This window comes from Balaenoptera acutorostrata, chromosome 3, assembly GCF_949987535.1.
Source record: "Balaenoptera acutorostrata chromosome 3, mBalAcu1.1, whole genome shotgun sequence".
Taxonomy (NCBI): domain Eukaryota; kingdom Metazoa; phylum Chordata; class Mammalia; order Artiodactyla; family Balaenopteridae; genus Balaenoptera; species Balaenoptera acutorostrata.
Window position 1 is genome coordinate 73659265 of NC_080066.1, and position 15143 is coordinate 73674407.

Consider the following 15143-nt stretch of genomic DNA (forward strand, 5'->3'; position numbering starts at 1 on the left):
ACACATACTAGATCCTCTTTCTTCTTTCTATCCTAGTTTCTTCTTTCTATGACTAAAAAGAACAATTAGTCATTTTAGTGGTTGGTCAAGGACAGGTCTTTTGCCTTGACTAAAGTAGTTAATACTCATCAAGGAAAAAATCTGTTCAGAAATCTCTCAAAGTAAATGTGAATTTTAATCTTGCAATTAAAAGCAAGGCCTCAGGCTTAGCCAACAGTTATGTCATCAAGAGAGCTCTCAAATTATTAGTCATACAAAAGAGCGAATGACACCATAATTTATAAAACTGTTCTGAGGTTCTTTCTTCCTCTGGTTACTAGTGGAATATCCATAGAATAAATTCTATTTCATTAGATCAGAAAAAGTTTTGTTACAAACTTTCAATTTTAAACTAGTTTTAAAAAGAGGAGAAAGGTGAGAAATATTTTATGTTTCACCTGGCAGGTCAGTACCTCTGGCAGGCACTCTAGCTAAACAGAATTTTTTTGTACAAGAAGAGACATTCAGGTTTGACTCTTAAGTTGTTATAACACAAATTCATTAAAACAATCATTTGCTATTTCAAGGGGGAAAAGTTCTAGAACATTAAAGTATCTTTACCTCGTAATGAACAAACTGGTCCATTTTCTTGATTCTTAGAGCGCTTATTTCTGAACTGACTTGGAATATCTAATGAAAGGTCTTAAAAGGAAATAGGAAAACAGAACTGTTAAAGGCATATAACCACACTCAAAAAATAATTTCAAAAATTGATGTATTTTTAAGGATTTATCTCTTTACTGTCTTAGTTTTCAAAGGAAACATTACAGTTATTATTTTAATACAATATCATATCTCCATATGCCACATATGTCTTACCTAGGAATGGATCAAACTTTCTAGATTCTGTCCCACATATGAGGCAGTTAACCTCATTTTGGAGAATGCCTCCGAATATAGCCGTGACAACTGTAGATGCTCCATTTCTAAAGAAAATCACACAGGAAAACATCTCAGTAAAAAACTAAAATACATATGTGTAAAAGGTCCTATAGGTGGCTCTGTTTGGGGGGGTATATATATATATACATATATCATTTATTAATTTAAATTATAAAATAACACAAAAATTTCGAAGCTACATATAGACGTATACCAAATAAAAGGTTTAAGCCACTGGCCTTCCCCCAGCTCCTCTCCCAATCCCACTACTTTGTACAAAAGTTACTAACAAACAAACACTGAACATTTGCCATTACTAACAGATCACGTACATGCCTGTACTCAGGGCAACAGGACCCCTTTCCCTCAATTATACCCCTCAGAAAAGAGGGAACTGCCTTAGATTGGACCCTTTGCAAGACTTCTCATATTAGGGGGAGCTCTCTCAATTACTTTACTTTGAACAACAACCTTGATCAAAGATAGTTTCAGATTTTTTTAGATGGTCATATTTGGGGAAAATGAGGTAAACAAATTTAATACATACTTACTTAGTAATCACTGGTGGAGATATGACTTCACATTTGAAGTGCTGGATGTTACTATCAACAAGCCTTTTAAAAAGCTCACTTAAAACAATATAATAATTCCCTTGTGGAGATCAAAAAATATGTACAGCACTTTAAGAACAATAAAAAACCAACTGTCTTAATGTTACTTAACCTCTCTGTGCCTCAGCTTCATCAAATGTGAAACAGGCATAACATCTATCTACCTTAGAGGCCTGGTGACGATGAAATGGGAATATACGTACAGTGCTTTTAGACAAGTGCTTACCAAAAAGAAAGCCCTTAGAGTGTTGTAAGCATCTTTTATAACAATAATCAGGATCATACCTGCTTTTTGCTTTTCTTTCCTAAGTATGTATCTTGGACATGTAACTCACTCTTTTTGACAGGTGCACAGCCTGCCACGATATGGACAGAGAATGCACAAGAACAGCTGAGGAAGTGCACCAGTGACAGCATGATTAGCAAGCACTTATATTATTTAGCACTTACATGCCAGGCTCCATTCTAAGTACTTTCCATGTAAATCAATTAATCCTCACAACAACTCTGAGGTAGATAAGATTATCCCCATTTTGCAGACCAGGAAGCTGAGGTTCATAGGTTAAATAACTTGGCCCAGGTTCACACAGCTGGCCTGACCTGAGCACCTGCTCTGGACACTATGCTCCTTCTCTTAATTTAACTAATATAATATTAATGGGTAAATCAGCTATACTTCAATAAAAAAATATTATTTTAAAAACCAAAATGGCTTTGGGTTTCACTGCAACAACAGGAACCCACATAAAATTGTCAACAGAACAAATAAAGATGAATCACAATAAAAATAAAAATATTAATGGATACTGAGGTTCATTTGTGTGCTTTCATTAATAGTACTACAGTGAACACATATTAACTTTTGTGCACTTATGCAGTTACTTGAGCCAGTATATTGCTCTTTTTCGCTAATAGCAATTTGAGGTGGTTTCTGTCACTTGCATCATAGTACTCCTAATACACTGAACCGTACTTCGAGTTGCTCCAAATTAGACCTACTGCAATGATGAGACAGACAAAACCTACCTGAGCAATTCTATTATTTTAAAAGTTTGCTTCCTTTTCTATGAAAGGGCTTCCTTCCTTACTGGCAAAAGAAACATACTGTAGCTTTTTTGTTTTTTTTAAGTTGTTCATAGGATACACATGGCTTCAGTAAATTACAAAGGGAAGATGCAATGGGAACTGTAGGATATAATGGCCATTTCAGGTTTTAGGTTTAATATCTGTATCACAAAGGAGATACACCCCCCAAAAAAATCTACTGAAAAATAAAGGGACTATGACTGACCCTTTCATCCTGATGTTCACACACACTGCTGCCTTTAATTAAAATGGAAACTGCTTTATTAAAAAGCAGTACATTTAAACTCAATGTACTTCTTCCTTTATAATTTCTTCCTCTGAGAAAAAGATACTAATGAATTCTTGGCTATCTGATGTGTATGGCATTAAGCTTATACAATGACTTAAAACAAGATTCACGAATTATTTCAAAATCACTGTTCCATTTATCATAACTACACAATGAGAGAGTTTAAATATTGGCTACTTGGACAGGCTGTTATGCTGCAAAGTTCCTTTATATTGGCACTCGTGATTTTCTATGTATTAAAAAGAACACATCCGCCATTTATTTCTACCATCCTCACCCTCACCTTCAGTAGGGTTCAGTGTGTTTATACGAATAAATACAAATACAGGAGACCTTTTTTTTTGTAGTTTTAGCAAATATGATCCTTAGATCCTGAAATGCATCCTCCAGTGAATGTAAGGAAATATAAAGGAGCCTGAGTTTTGAATACTTGATAATTTTTTTATGTTCCTAACTCACTAATGGAACTTAAAATTACTATTATTTAAAATATCATGAAAGGGTATGGATTAATACTGAAAACTCATTAGTTACTAAAAGAACATCTTGTATCACACAATGTGATTCCCTAAGGGTGCCCTGGGCATCAAATAAAATAATAAAGACATATATCCTCTCACTTCACACAGACTGTCCTTCATAGAGCCCAGTTCAATATCCTTTGTGTATGAATATATCATCCTAAAATACGAAACAGAATTTTTCATTTAATACTATGTTTGATTTGGTGCTAGCAGCAAGAACATTTCTACCAAATCACAGGTCCTTCCCTTTCTGTACTGGATTTTCTGTACTGGATTCTAATTTGAACCATAGCTCCTAGGACCTAGGTTCAAACATTTAAAAAAGTATGGCAATTCATATTGATTGCCCATCTCTGATACAGTCAGATTAGCTGTGAGACTGCTCTGTGATTAAAAAGACCTTATCTTACACAAAATCCGATTTACGGACTGTCAGGCAATATACTACAGCAAACCCTATATAGAACTTACTTACTCTTTCTTTGGGGAGTTTGTCTTATAAATCCCTTTCCTGCATTGGTCAATATGCAACTCTTCCCCAAATTTGAACAAAAGGAGACAACTAACCAAGATCCAAGCTGAAATAAAAGTCAATTATCTTTCCCTCAGCAAAATAAACATTCTGATCTCACTGTATATTTTGGGGGTATTAGTACCTGGGAAAGCAACCCAAAAGGTTTGTTTTGTTCATACTGAGAGGCAAAAAAAAATTCTGAAAAGTTACAAATGCCTCAATTTGATTAAAGAACAGACATATTTTTGGAAAATTTAAGTCCAAATGAGGCTTTAGGAAAATTCACATTCAAAATATTTTAAGCCTTTGTTATTAGTGAACAAATGTAATTATTTTAGTATATGAAAATTGTCTCCCATCCATTATTCAGTACATTTGGAGGAAAATTTTTAAGTGCTAAATTGTACAAATATTTTCTATTTCTTCAAGTTTAAAAGTAATCTATTAAAAAAAAAAGTAATCTATAGCAAATAACAATCAGAACTACACCTAGATGCAAGTACAGGATGCCTTCGGTCTGGAAGCACGAGGCATGTGCTAGTCCACTTGGTCACAAAGTTCAAGTGCACAGAAATTTGAGCAAAGGTCCACAAAGCTTTCCACCTTCCATTGTAAATCTAATAAACAATAACACCAGCAGAAATCTAAGGTCTTCCCAGAAAACAAAAGGAAACTAAATCTTACATGCAACATTTGTTACTTGCAGACAGAGTAGAATTCTCTTGCAGAATTGATGAGCGGGAAATACCGTTGAAACCGCCCTGGAGTTCCAAGTGCAGGTGGTCTAACAGGTAGCGCATGAACTCATGAGCGTCCTGCTGCTGATAGCCCCTTGAAGCAAAAACAGAAACAGTCACTGTGGGGCTCCGCCTGCCCAGCCAAACACACAGGGGGGCAAAGTGTCGAGAAGGGCCATAGCCCTGCGCTCAGAGCACAGGGAGGCGCCCTGATCCTTCCTCCTCACTTCCTCCTTGGTTTACACATAAAAGTACCTTCAAGACAGAATTCCACTACTGAAAAACAAGTTTGAAAACACAGAATAGTAGAGCTAATTGGAATTCTAGTGATCTCAACTGACCTCACTTAAGAGGAAAACTGAGGGGCAAAAAGGGGTTGTGTGACTTGCCTGAAGTCCTGCAACAGGAGAGTAACATGTCTCCCGCATGGACTGAATCTTCCCGTTTCCCACATGGCCTCTAGAAGATGCTCACATGTTAAAATTTCACATCTTAACCTGCACCAGAAAACTAGGTCTAAACCACCATTATAAGAAATAAGGAATTTAAAACTAAATCTTTAGACTGAAAGATACTAATTTTTAAACAGTGGCTGAAAGGAAGAAAAACTTTAAAGAGTTAAAGATGTGTACCATTCTATACTTGCATCCTCATCTCTGATTCAAGACATTTTTTAAATAAATAAAAACTTTAAAACGCATTGACTCATAATTATGCTCTAGCCTAAAACTTTAATATGTACAGCAACATATTCTGAGGTTACTTCTTACACTATATTCAGTCAGGAAATTCTATGGAATTTTTTTTTTTTTTTTTTGAATTCTTATACTCATACAGATCAATGACAAGTGAACAGTAATGAAATCTGACAGAAAATTAAGCTGGTACAGTTGGAAGGTAATAGAGGTTTATGTAGATAAATCCAGCAGTGATATCTACAGTACATTCATAAAATTATGGATAGGAAAGACTACTGCCTACATTTTTACAGGCATGGAAGGTTCTCTTTAATCTTTGCTCTAAGTGGCAAGTTTTCTGGCCTGGTCTTCAGTCAAAACTGCCACCACTCTTCCAGGCCGTGGTTCCATAAACAAAATTTCTTTTAACCGGAGTCCCCCCCCCTTTTCCTAAAATTTCTCCTGGAAATAAATTGTGGAAATGATCTGCCTAGTCAATGGAACTTAAATCGAAAGTAACTTCAGCATTTCACTGTAACTTTTTCTACACTATTTAGCAACCAAATATTAATATATATGTTCAAGTATTTCTTCTAAGACTCTTACGAATAAAAATGTTAAAATTCACAGTCAAAAGTATTCAAAGTTGGTAGTTCCTTTATATATATCTAAGGAGGTGCTTTAAACTTTTTCAACATAACATACATTTTTTTTCGTGACTCAAAGGTGAGATCAGTATTTCAGGTCATATTTGAAATTCTGTCACATATAAAAAATGTTTTATTCTCTCACCAAAATAACCTAATATCTAATCATTATTTTCTAAAATGGATCATGAAAACCAGTACCTTGTAGTTATGTCAATTTGCATTTTCAGACACATCCGTCCCTTTTTTAAAACAAACAATCTGCCTAATGTACATTAATGAACATTTCTAAACATACCATGATTCTCTTCTCTTTCCTTATATCAAAATACATTATTTTCTAATGTTTCCTTTACCATTAGAAACACATTTGTTGACCTACGTGAGATCATGGAACACATTGTTTTATAAAGATAAGTTATGGGATCTGTTTCAATTTGTGATCTTCACCGGATAACAAAAAGTCTATGTTTCTTCTAGGACTGGGACATTTTTTTGATTCTGACTAAAGAGACATTTACAATTCCATTTCTAAACATTTAAATAAAACCTTTCATTGATTTATCTGAAAATCTTAATAATTATTATTTAGTATATTAAATTCACCAGACTTCAGTTATCTTTTCAATTATTTCTCAATTATACAGTCTGGGCTTCAGAGTTTCCTCTGCAGTCAACTTAGGTTTCTTCTGTTTGGTAATCATGTTAAAGGAAACACCCCTCACATCTGGGTGCAGTGTTCATGTTCTGTATAGAGATGATTTCAGTGATGTCACCCAAAAAGGTGTTTGTGAGTTAGTGAAGAAAAGAATTTATGAAGAACCAACTGGTATCTCTGTGACAGATCAGAATTGAGAGAGAAAAGAAGACAGAGGGAAAGCATGGTGGCTCCAATTTTAACCCTGTACCTTATCTTCACTTGTTTGTGACCTTCGATAAGCATTACCTCTTTCTCCTTAATGTCTACAGAAAATCTGTGTCATAAAGATGCTGTGAGAAATCATCCTTGGAGAGCACACTGCAAATACAAAAAGCCTAGCGATCATGAGGCATCCCTTTTGAATGAGGGGGCAGAGAAGGACAGACACTGCTGAGGCACAACGTATAGGAACACAGAGCAACTGTCTCTTCACAACAAGTTTTGACACAACGAGGCAAGCCGTATTTATTCGGATCTTAAGAACAAAGAAATGTTCCAATAAAGAATGATCAAGCAAAATGTTACTCTGCACTTGCTTAAGTGAAAGGCAGACACTGCAAATAATAAAACAGACACCACATAATACAGGCACACACAAGCACTTGTGTGATGCTCCAACATGCGCAACTGTGACACATGCCTGTGCATCACTGACCACTCTCTCTGTTTTGGCAGGACCAGTACATTATGTGTAAAATGGCAAAGACCAATACGGAATAGGATATGCCTCTACAGAATCAAATTTTATCATACTAGAACAAACTTCTTGTAAAGTACCTCGGACACATTAGAATTTTAGGTTCTGTTCATATTTAAAATAAGTTATTGTTTTGTCCAAATTATCTGCAAAACCAAAATCAGTTAAATTTAGCTATTCCTATCCAGTGTGAGGCACCCATCAAGGCTGAGTTTCTTCAAGACAAAAATACCAGAAAATGAAAATGACAAATGATGTTTTGTTTACAAACACACACAAAAGAATACGATAGCTAAATTCTTAGTTAGAACTAATACAGCATACCTGGTTTTATTGCACTTTGCTTTGTTGTGTTTTGCAGATACTGCAGTTTTTACAAATTGAAAGTCTGTGGCAACCCTGCATCAAGCCAGTCTATTGGTGCCCTTTTCCAACATTTGTTCACTTTGTGTCTCTGTATCACATTTTGGTAATTCTCGCAATACTTTAAACTTTTCCATTATTGTTATTATTTGTTAATGTGATCTATGATCAGTGATCTTTGATGTTACTACTGTAATAGCTTTAGGGTGCCACAAACCATATAAGGCAGCAGACTTAATAAATGTTGTGTGTGTTCTGACTGCTCCGCCGACAGGCTGTTCCTGCCTCTCTCGGGCCTCTCTATTTCCTGAGACACAACAATATTGAAATTAGTCCAATTAATAACCCTCAATGGCCTCTCAGTGTTTAAGTGACAGGAAGAGTCGCATGTCTCTCACTTTAAATCAAAAGCTAAAAGGATTAAGCTGGGACTTCCCTGGTGGTCCAGTGGTTAAGAATCTGCCTTCCGATGCAGGGGACATGGGTTTGGTCCCTGGTCGGGCAACTAAGATCTCACATGCCACGGGGCAACTAAGCCTGCGCGCTCTAGAGCCCGTGCGCCACAACTAGAGAGCCCGTGTGCTGCAACTACTGAGCCCACCCACCACAACTAGAGAGAAGCCTGCACGCCACAATGAAGCTCCCATGTGCCGCAACTAAGACCCGATGCAGCCTAAATAAGTAAATATTAAAAAAAAAAAAAAAAAAAAAAAAAAAAGCTAAAAGGATTAAGTTTAGTGAGGAAGGCATGTCAAATGCCGAGACAGGCCAAAAGTTAGGCCTCTTGCACCAAGCAGCCAAGTTGTGAAAGCAAAGGAAAAGTTCTTGAAGGAAAGTAAAAGTGCTGCCCCAGTGAAGACACGACTGATAAAAAAACTGAAACCCTATTGCTGATATGAAGAAAGTTTTATCAGTCTGGATAGAAGATCAAACCAGCCATAACATTCCCTTCAGCCCAAGCTTAATTTAGAGCAAGGCACTAACTCTCCTCGATTCCATGAAGGCTGAGAGAAGTGAGGAAGCTGCAGAAGAGAAGTCTGAAGCTAGCAGAGGTTGGTTAGTGAGGCTTAAGGAAAGAAGCCACCTCCGTAACAGAAAAGTGCAAGGTGAAGCAGCAAGTGCTGATGTAGAACTGGCAGCAAGATAACCAGATCTTGCTAAGATCAATAATGAAGGAAGCTACACCAAATAACAGATTTTCAGTGTAGATAAAACAGCCTTATACTGAAAGAAGATGCCATCTAGGACTTCCCTAGCTAGAGAGGAGAAGTCGACATCTGGCTTCAAAGCTTCAAAGGACAGGGGCTTCCCTGGTGGCGCAGTGGTTGAGAGTCTGCCTGCCAATGCAGGGGACACGGGTTCGAGCCCTGGTCTGGGAAGATCCCACATGCCGTGGAGCGGCTGGGCCCGTGAGCCACAATTACTGAGCCTGCGCGTCTGGAGCCTGTGCTCCGCAACAAGAGAGGCCGCGATGGTGAGAGGCCTGCGCACCGCGATGAAGAGTGGTCCCCACTTGCCACAACTAGAGAAAGCCCTCGCACAGAAACGAAGACCCAACACAGTCATAAATAAATAAATAAATTAAAGAACGCGAATTTCTAAAATAAAAAAAATAAAAAAAAAAAGCTTCAAAGGACAGGCTGCCTCTCTTGTTAGGGGCTAGCTAATACAGCTGGTGACTTTAAATTGAAGCATGCTCATTTATTATTCTGAAAATCCTAGGACCCTTAAGAATAATGCTAAGTCTACTTTGCCTGTGCTCTATAAATAGAACAACAAAGCCTGGATGGCAGCATATCTGTTTACAACATGGTTTACTGAATATTTTAAGCCCACTGTTGAGACCTACTGCTCAGAAAAGATTTATTACTGCTCATGGACAACACACCTGGTCACCCAAGAGCTCTGATGGAGACAGACAATGAGATGAATGCTGTTTCCATGCCTGCTAACACAACATCCATGCTGCAGCCCATGGATCAAGGAGTCATTTTGACTTTCAAGTCTTATTCTTTAAGAAATACATTTTGTAAGGCTGTAGCTGCCACAGATAGTGATTCCTCTGATGGATCTGAGCAAAGCAAACTGAAAACCTTCAGAAAGGATTCCCCATTCTAGATGCCATTAAGAACATCATTCGTGATTCACGGGAAGAGGTCAAAATATCAACATTAACAGGAGTTTGGATGAAGCAGATTCCAAACCTCATAGATGACTCTGAAAAAAGTTCAGCACTATTTGGAACAGCTTTATTTCGATATTTGCTAATTTACTGCAGTGGTCTGGAACCAAACCCAAACATTACTGAGGTATGCCTATATTGTTTAAAAAAACACCAAGCTGTTTATATTTTATATTTAAAGTCCTCTATTTACAAATACCCAAAAAAGATTATTATTAAATTAAATCGATCTTTTCAAGTGATATTTTATTATCTACACAGATCTTTTATATTTTCTACAAAGCCAAGTAGAATAGCTAGCAAATTCAAGAAAGATTTTTCAGTAATTTATTCATCCATCATTTTTAAACATTTAAGAAAACTAAAGAAAACTGTTTTGGGAAGTCAATGAAGATATATTAAATCAAGTTTTACATGAAAGTAGAAATAGCCTGTAAGTGACACGATGAATCAAGGGAATAAATACTATGACCTGATATGAATTATCAAGAGACTTTCCTGGAGAGTGTTAGCATTAAGCTGGATTCTAAAGAAAGAGATGTGACCACAGGCAAATACCGTAGGCAGGAAGCAGATGACAGACAAATATATGGAGGCAACAAGACAAAATCATGTTAAGGAAAGCAAGGAGTAACAAAGGCTAGCAGAAAAGACTATCAAAATTACAAAAGCTAATTGTCTTTTGACCCAGCAATTCCTCTTTTAAATACCTGCATTATACGTATGAGATTACCCACTTCAGCACTATTTGGAACAGTAAAGAATAAGTGTAACCTATGTAATCATTGGTAGGGGACTGTTAAATAAATCATGATGCAACCATAAAGTGGACTATTATTATGCAGCCATAAAATGACTGAGAAAGCTATTTATATACTAACATGAATCATCTCAAAGTAGAAAAACAAGATATGTTACCATTTATGTTAAAAATTATGCACATGCTTGTATGTATATACACACAGACTATCCCTGAAAGGATACACAAAAATCTGTTAACTATGGTTGCTCCCGGAAAGCAAAATGAAAGGCTGGGGAATAGAGTAAAAGAAAAAACTTTCATTGTATAACCTTTCTTTACCTTTTGAAATTTTGAACCATGTGTATTTTTGTCTATTTAAAAAAAATACACATTAAGGTATTTTTATGAAAAAAGAAAGGACAGGAAAAGCTGGGCATACTAGGAAGCCATAAGAAGTGTGGTAAGTAGATATATGTATGCTAGGAAGTTCAAACTCAGGAACAGTTTCCCTGCTGAGTTTGGTTTGGCTTTTGGTTTGCGTAGGAAAAGAGAAAGAATAGCTCTGATGATTTCTATGTCCAAAGCTGTTGATTACACTTAGGGTACTTTTTTTTCTGCATTTATTTAATAAATGAAAGTTGTTCCTACTTCTACATGCATGATTGTATTTCAGGCCCCTCACATTTTTTCCCCCCTTGGCCATGCCGCGCAGCTTACGGGATCTCAGTTCCCTGACCAGGGACTGAACCCAGGCCACAGCAGTGAAAGCCTGGGATCCTAATTACTAGGCCACCAGGGAACTCTCCAGGCTCCTCTTATTTCATTCCAAGGTATCACACTCCCTAGATACTGTCATATGTTAATCAAGGAAAATGGGCTTTCTAAACTTTAAAAAATTTTACTTTGGGATTATAAATACAAACATAATTCAAGACTCATTGCATTTCCACTTCGGCATGTTATAAGAACTTTTACCCTGTACACATAATAGGAGTAACAATTACGAGAAGAAAACCCTACCTCACACCTGGGCATTGTGCAGTGACCCTGCACTAAAACTTTATTCATGATATAATCTCAAGATCTAGAGCTAACCAAGACAAAATTATTCTCTGATTACATGAAAGTAAGGAACAATCTGAATTACTACAGAATGAAGAGAAAGCCCTGCTAAGAACACATAGACATCCTATTCTGATCAGTCATTAAGGAAATCTAAGAGTTCATATGTAATAGAAATCACTCCGGAAGCGCCATCCAAATTCCTCAACCTGGTTACCTATTCCTCAAGTTCTTTCCCTTCATTGGCAGGAATAATAGAATGAGTAAAATTAAGCAGCTAAAAACTTAATCATGCTCACAGCTGGGCTAAAGAAACTAGAAAGAGCAGAGATACAGGCAGATTTAGATGAAAAGTAGAATTCTATTAAATGAGGAGGGAACTGAGTCACCATGGGAACCAAGTAGAAGAATATAAAGGTGGTTGGTGGGCCTCACTGGGGCACGCGGACAAATTACTGTTAACACATCTATCGCTGACCAACACCACAAAGACCTGGGTTCTAATTCTGGTCCCAACACCTAATAGATGTATAAAACTGAACAAACTATTCTCCTCTCTCTCAGTTCCGTCTTCTTTCAGATGGGGCTAACACTTCTTACCCTGATGGGAATTTTGTTGTGTTTCTTAATGAAGATCAGATATAAAATACTAAAAGTGCTCGACACATAATAGACATTCAACAAATGGAAGCAATTTTTATATAATAACCAAACACAAAGATTAAATCCCTATCAAGAGTCTAAGTAGGTGATTGTTAGAAATTTTATATCAAGTCCAGACGTGATTAGCAGTAACTTAATCACTTCTACCTTTCCTATTTAGGGTCAGGAAATTCTAAAATTCTTACAAAATTATTCTCTCCTTCTCAGGAGAGATTTAAATAACATGAAATATAAAAGAAATTTCCTTCAAAACAAAGACCTTCAAACCCTTCAAAACAAGGGTTAACAATAGTCAATTATGTCTGATCCTCAAGGCTAGACTCTTTGGTAAGGCAACAAATTATAGTCCTTTGAAGCTGTTACCCTTTAGACATTTCTCCATACTACCAATATATCTAAACCACTCTGAGACAGTAAAGCAAGATATATTGCTGAGTTTTACTAGAGCATGCTGGTTTTTAAAAAGGAGAGGGCTGTACATAAGGTGCCCAAATCATGACTAGTAGGAACCGTGACGTGCTTCAGAAAGATAAAATCAGCAGAAGGTGGCGAAGGCTGCCGTCAAGCACCCGTAGAGCTTCAGATCTGCTGTTACCTACGGGGAGGACTAGCTTAGGAGAAGAGGTAGATTTCTCTGACAGCAGGGCTGTTTCCCCACTCAAGCGAGACCAGATAAATAACACGGGAAACGCTGTGACTCTATAACCACATTAGGAGATGATGTGCTAATTGTGTTATCTTCTGGAAAGCGAATGAATCCCAATGGACTTAGCTACAGTCTTGTAAGGTCTTCAGAACCCAGACCAGAACAGTGAATACGATACCATGGTTTTCTACTGATTACATTTGGATTTTTTTTTTTTTAGCTGAAATAACAGGACAGTATATGATGATAATTACTCTGTATAAGATTTTGAAAATAACAAGGAAATTTTGTCCAGTATGTTTTCCTAGAGCACGTAAGTTATTTATAAAGGCTTTGTTTTTATAACAACAAAATGCCCTGCCTTTTGTTAAAGATTTTTCTAAGGTCTATCTATTATTTAAACACATTCGTCTAGTAGGATATATCCAACTTCTGCTCTTCTCCTTAAAAAACAAAACACTGGTTTCATTATTGAGAATACCACCACTTTGTTGGAAATTGTTTCAGGAACAGTGTAAAGACTAATATTAATGTTTTAAATATCCTTCATTAAATAATACTTACCTAAAATTCGGCATAATCTTCCAAACAACATAAAATAAGGACTCTGGGCTAAATGCAGTCTGGCTACCTTGCCATAATGCACAGAGTGTCTTTCTAAACTCTTCCACCAAAGACCTAGAAAAGAGCAGGGGATGATGAGACCCTCAGCATCAGGGAGAGGCTGCTATTTCAATACACAATGACAAACTGTCTAAAATCCACAAATAAAAAATGAAAACATAAAAAGAGTTTGGTCTCTTCTGAATTAAACCTGACAGCTACGTACAGCATCTCAAAACCCATACAAATAGCAGTAATTACAGACAAGACTAGTTTTTTAACTATATGGTGAACTCTGAGTATGCCAAAGTACTGCCACACTTGTAAAATAAAGCAATGGATAAGTTACAAACCAATTACCTAAGAATGTAATGTTTCAAAAAAACCCATAAAACAAGTAACAGAATCTCTTTCTCCATCTCTTGCCTTTCTCCTTCCCGCCCCTCTCTAGGAGCGCACTTCCCAGACCTCTGCGCGTGACTGTCTGCTCACCTCTGCTGCAGAGTTCATCTGGCCACAAAGCTTCAACACTCACCTCTATACCAATGACTCTCAAATCCAAATCTAAACTCCAGATTTTTCTCATGACCACTTTTATTCAGCTGTCTCCAGGTTCCAGCAGGAATTTTCTACTGGCTGCCCTCTTGTCTCTTCTAACTCACTGTGTCCTAAACCTGCTCTCCGTACCCTCCCTACTGCCCCTCAGTCTCCAATCGCCCCTTCTCTCACAGGAATACAACTTCCATTTTTTTCTTGGCACATGAGCTCCTGGAATAAAAAAAAATTTGAGTGTGCCCAACTTTTGACAAATTCCCTTAAAGGGAAAGAGTGGTCCTTCCTATTCACCCCTTCCTTCTGCCTTCCAGCTAGAATGAGGACGAAACGGTGGTGCGCCAGCACCCTTGCGGATGACGTGGATAAGAGTCTCACCCAGGGCTGGTGGCACAGAAAGCCAGAGGAGCCCAGTGATTGTGTGAAACAAACCTAGATGGATAACCTCCAACTTTCACGTGAGAAGATAAACCACGGACGTTTAAGTCACCGTTAGTTTTGGTCTTCCATGCATGCAGGTAAACTTACACACCTCCTCAACTTCAATGACTGTATGTGTAGATACAGCTACCATACTCGTGGATACCTGGTTGATACCACAGAGAATCTCACTATCTTCTTTCTCAACCCCTGTTATCCAGTAGGTCCCTGAGATACAAATCATATTTTTTACTTCCTAGTACCTGAACCCTCATCCTATGGTTGAGGAGCCCCACCTTAAGAGTCAAAGCCTGCCTCCTACTGTGGAAGCTGAAAAGGCCAGGTACTTGCTCTCTCAGCCCCCGCCCGCTCCCCCCTTGAAGCCAGGACTCAGATGCATGGCCTGGGTATGCCTAGCTGAAGCTGGAACAGTGCCAGATTGTTTGTGGTGGCAAAGGGCACAGTCGGGAGTGCAGGGGCAGCAGTAACGGCAGCACCCACCCAGCA

The 15143-nt window shown here is 37.6% G+C and overlaps 1 protein-coding gene across 5 annotated transcripts in view; it reads right to left on the reverse strand.

Moving 5' to 3' along the window:
* Positions 1-15143, reverse strand: part of USP3 (ubiquitin specific peptidase 3) — a 228129-nt gene that overhangs the window by 33466 nt on the left and 179520 nt on the right. For all 5 annotated transcript variants that reach the window (XM_057543776.1, XM_028166965.2, XM_057543775.1 and 2 more), the window contains 4 exons: positions 13626-13739; positions 4630-4776; positions 859-965; positions 601-681 (listed from right to left, as the gene is read on the reverse strand). In XM_057543776.1, coding sequence (XP_057399759.1) covers positions 601-681; positions 859-965; positions 4630-4776; positions 13626-13739 — 449 coding nt within the window. The remainder of the gene's footprint in view (positions 1-600; positions 682-858; positions 966-4629; positions 4777-13625; positions 13740-15143) is intronic.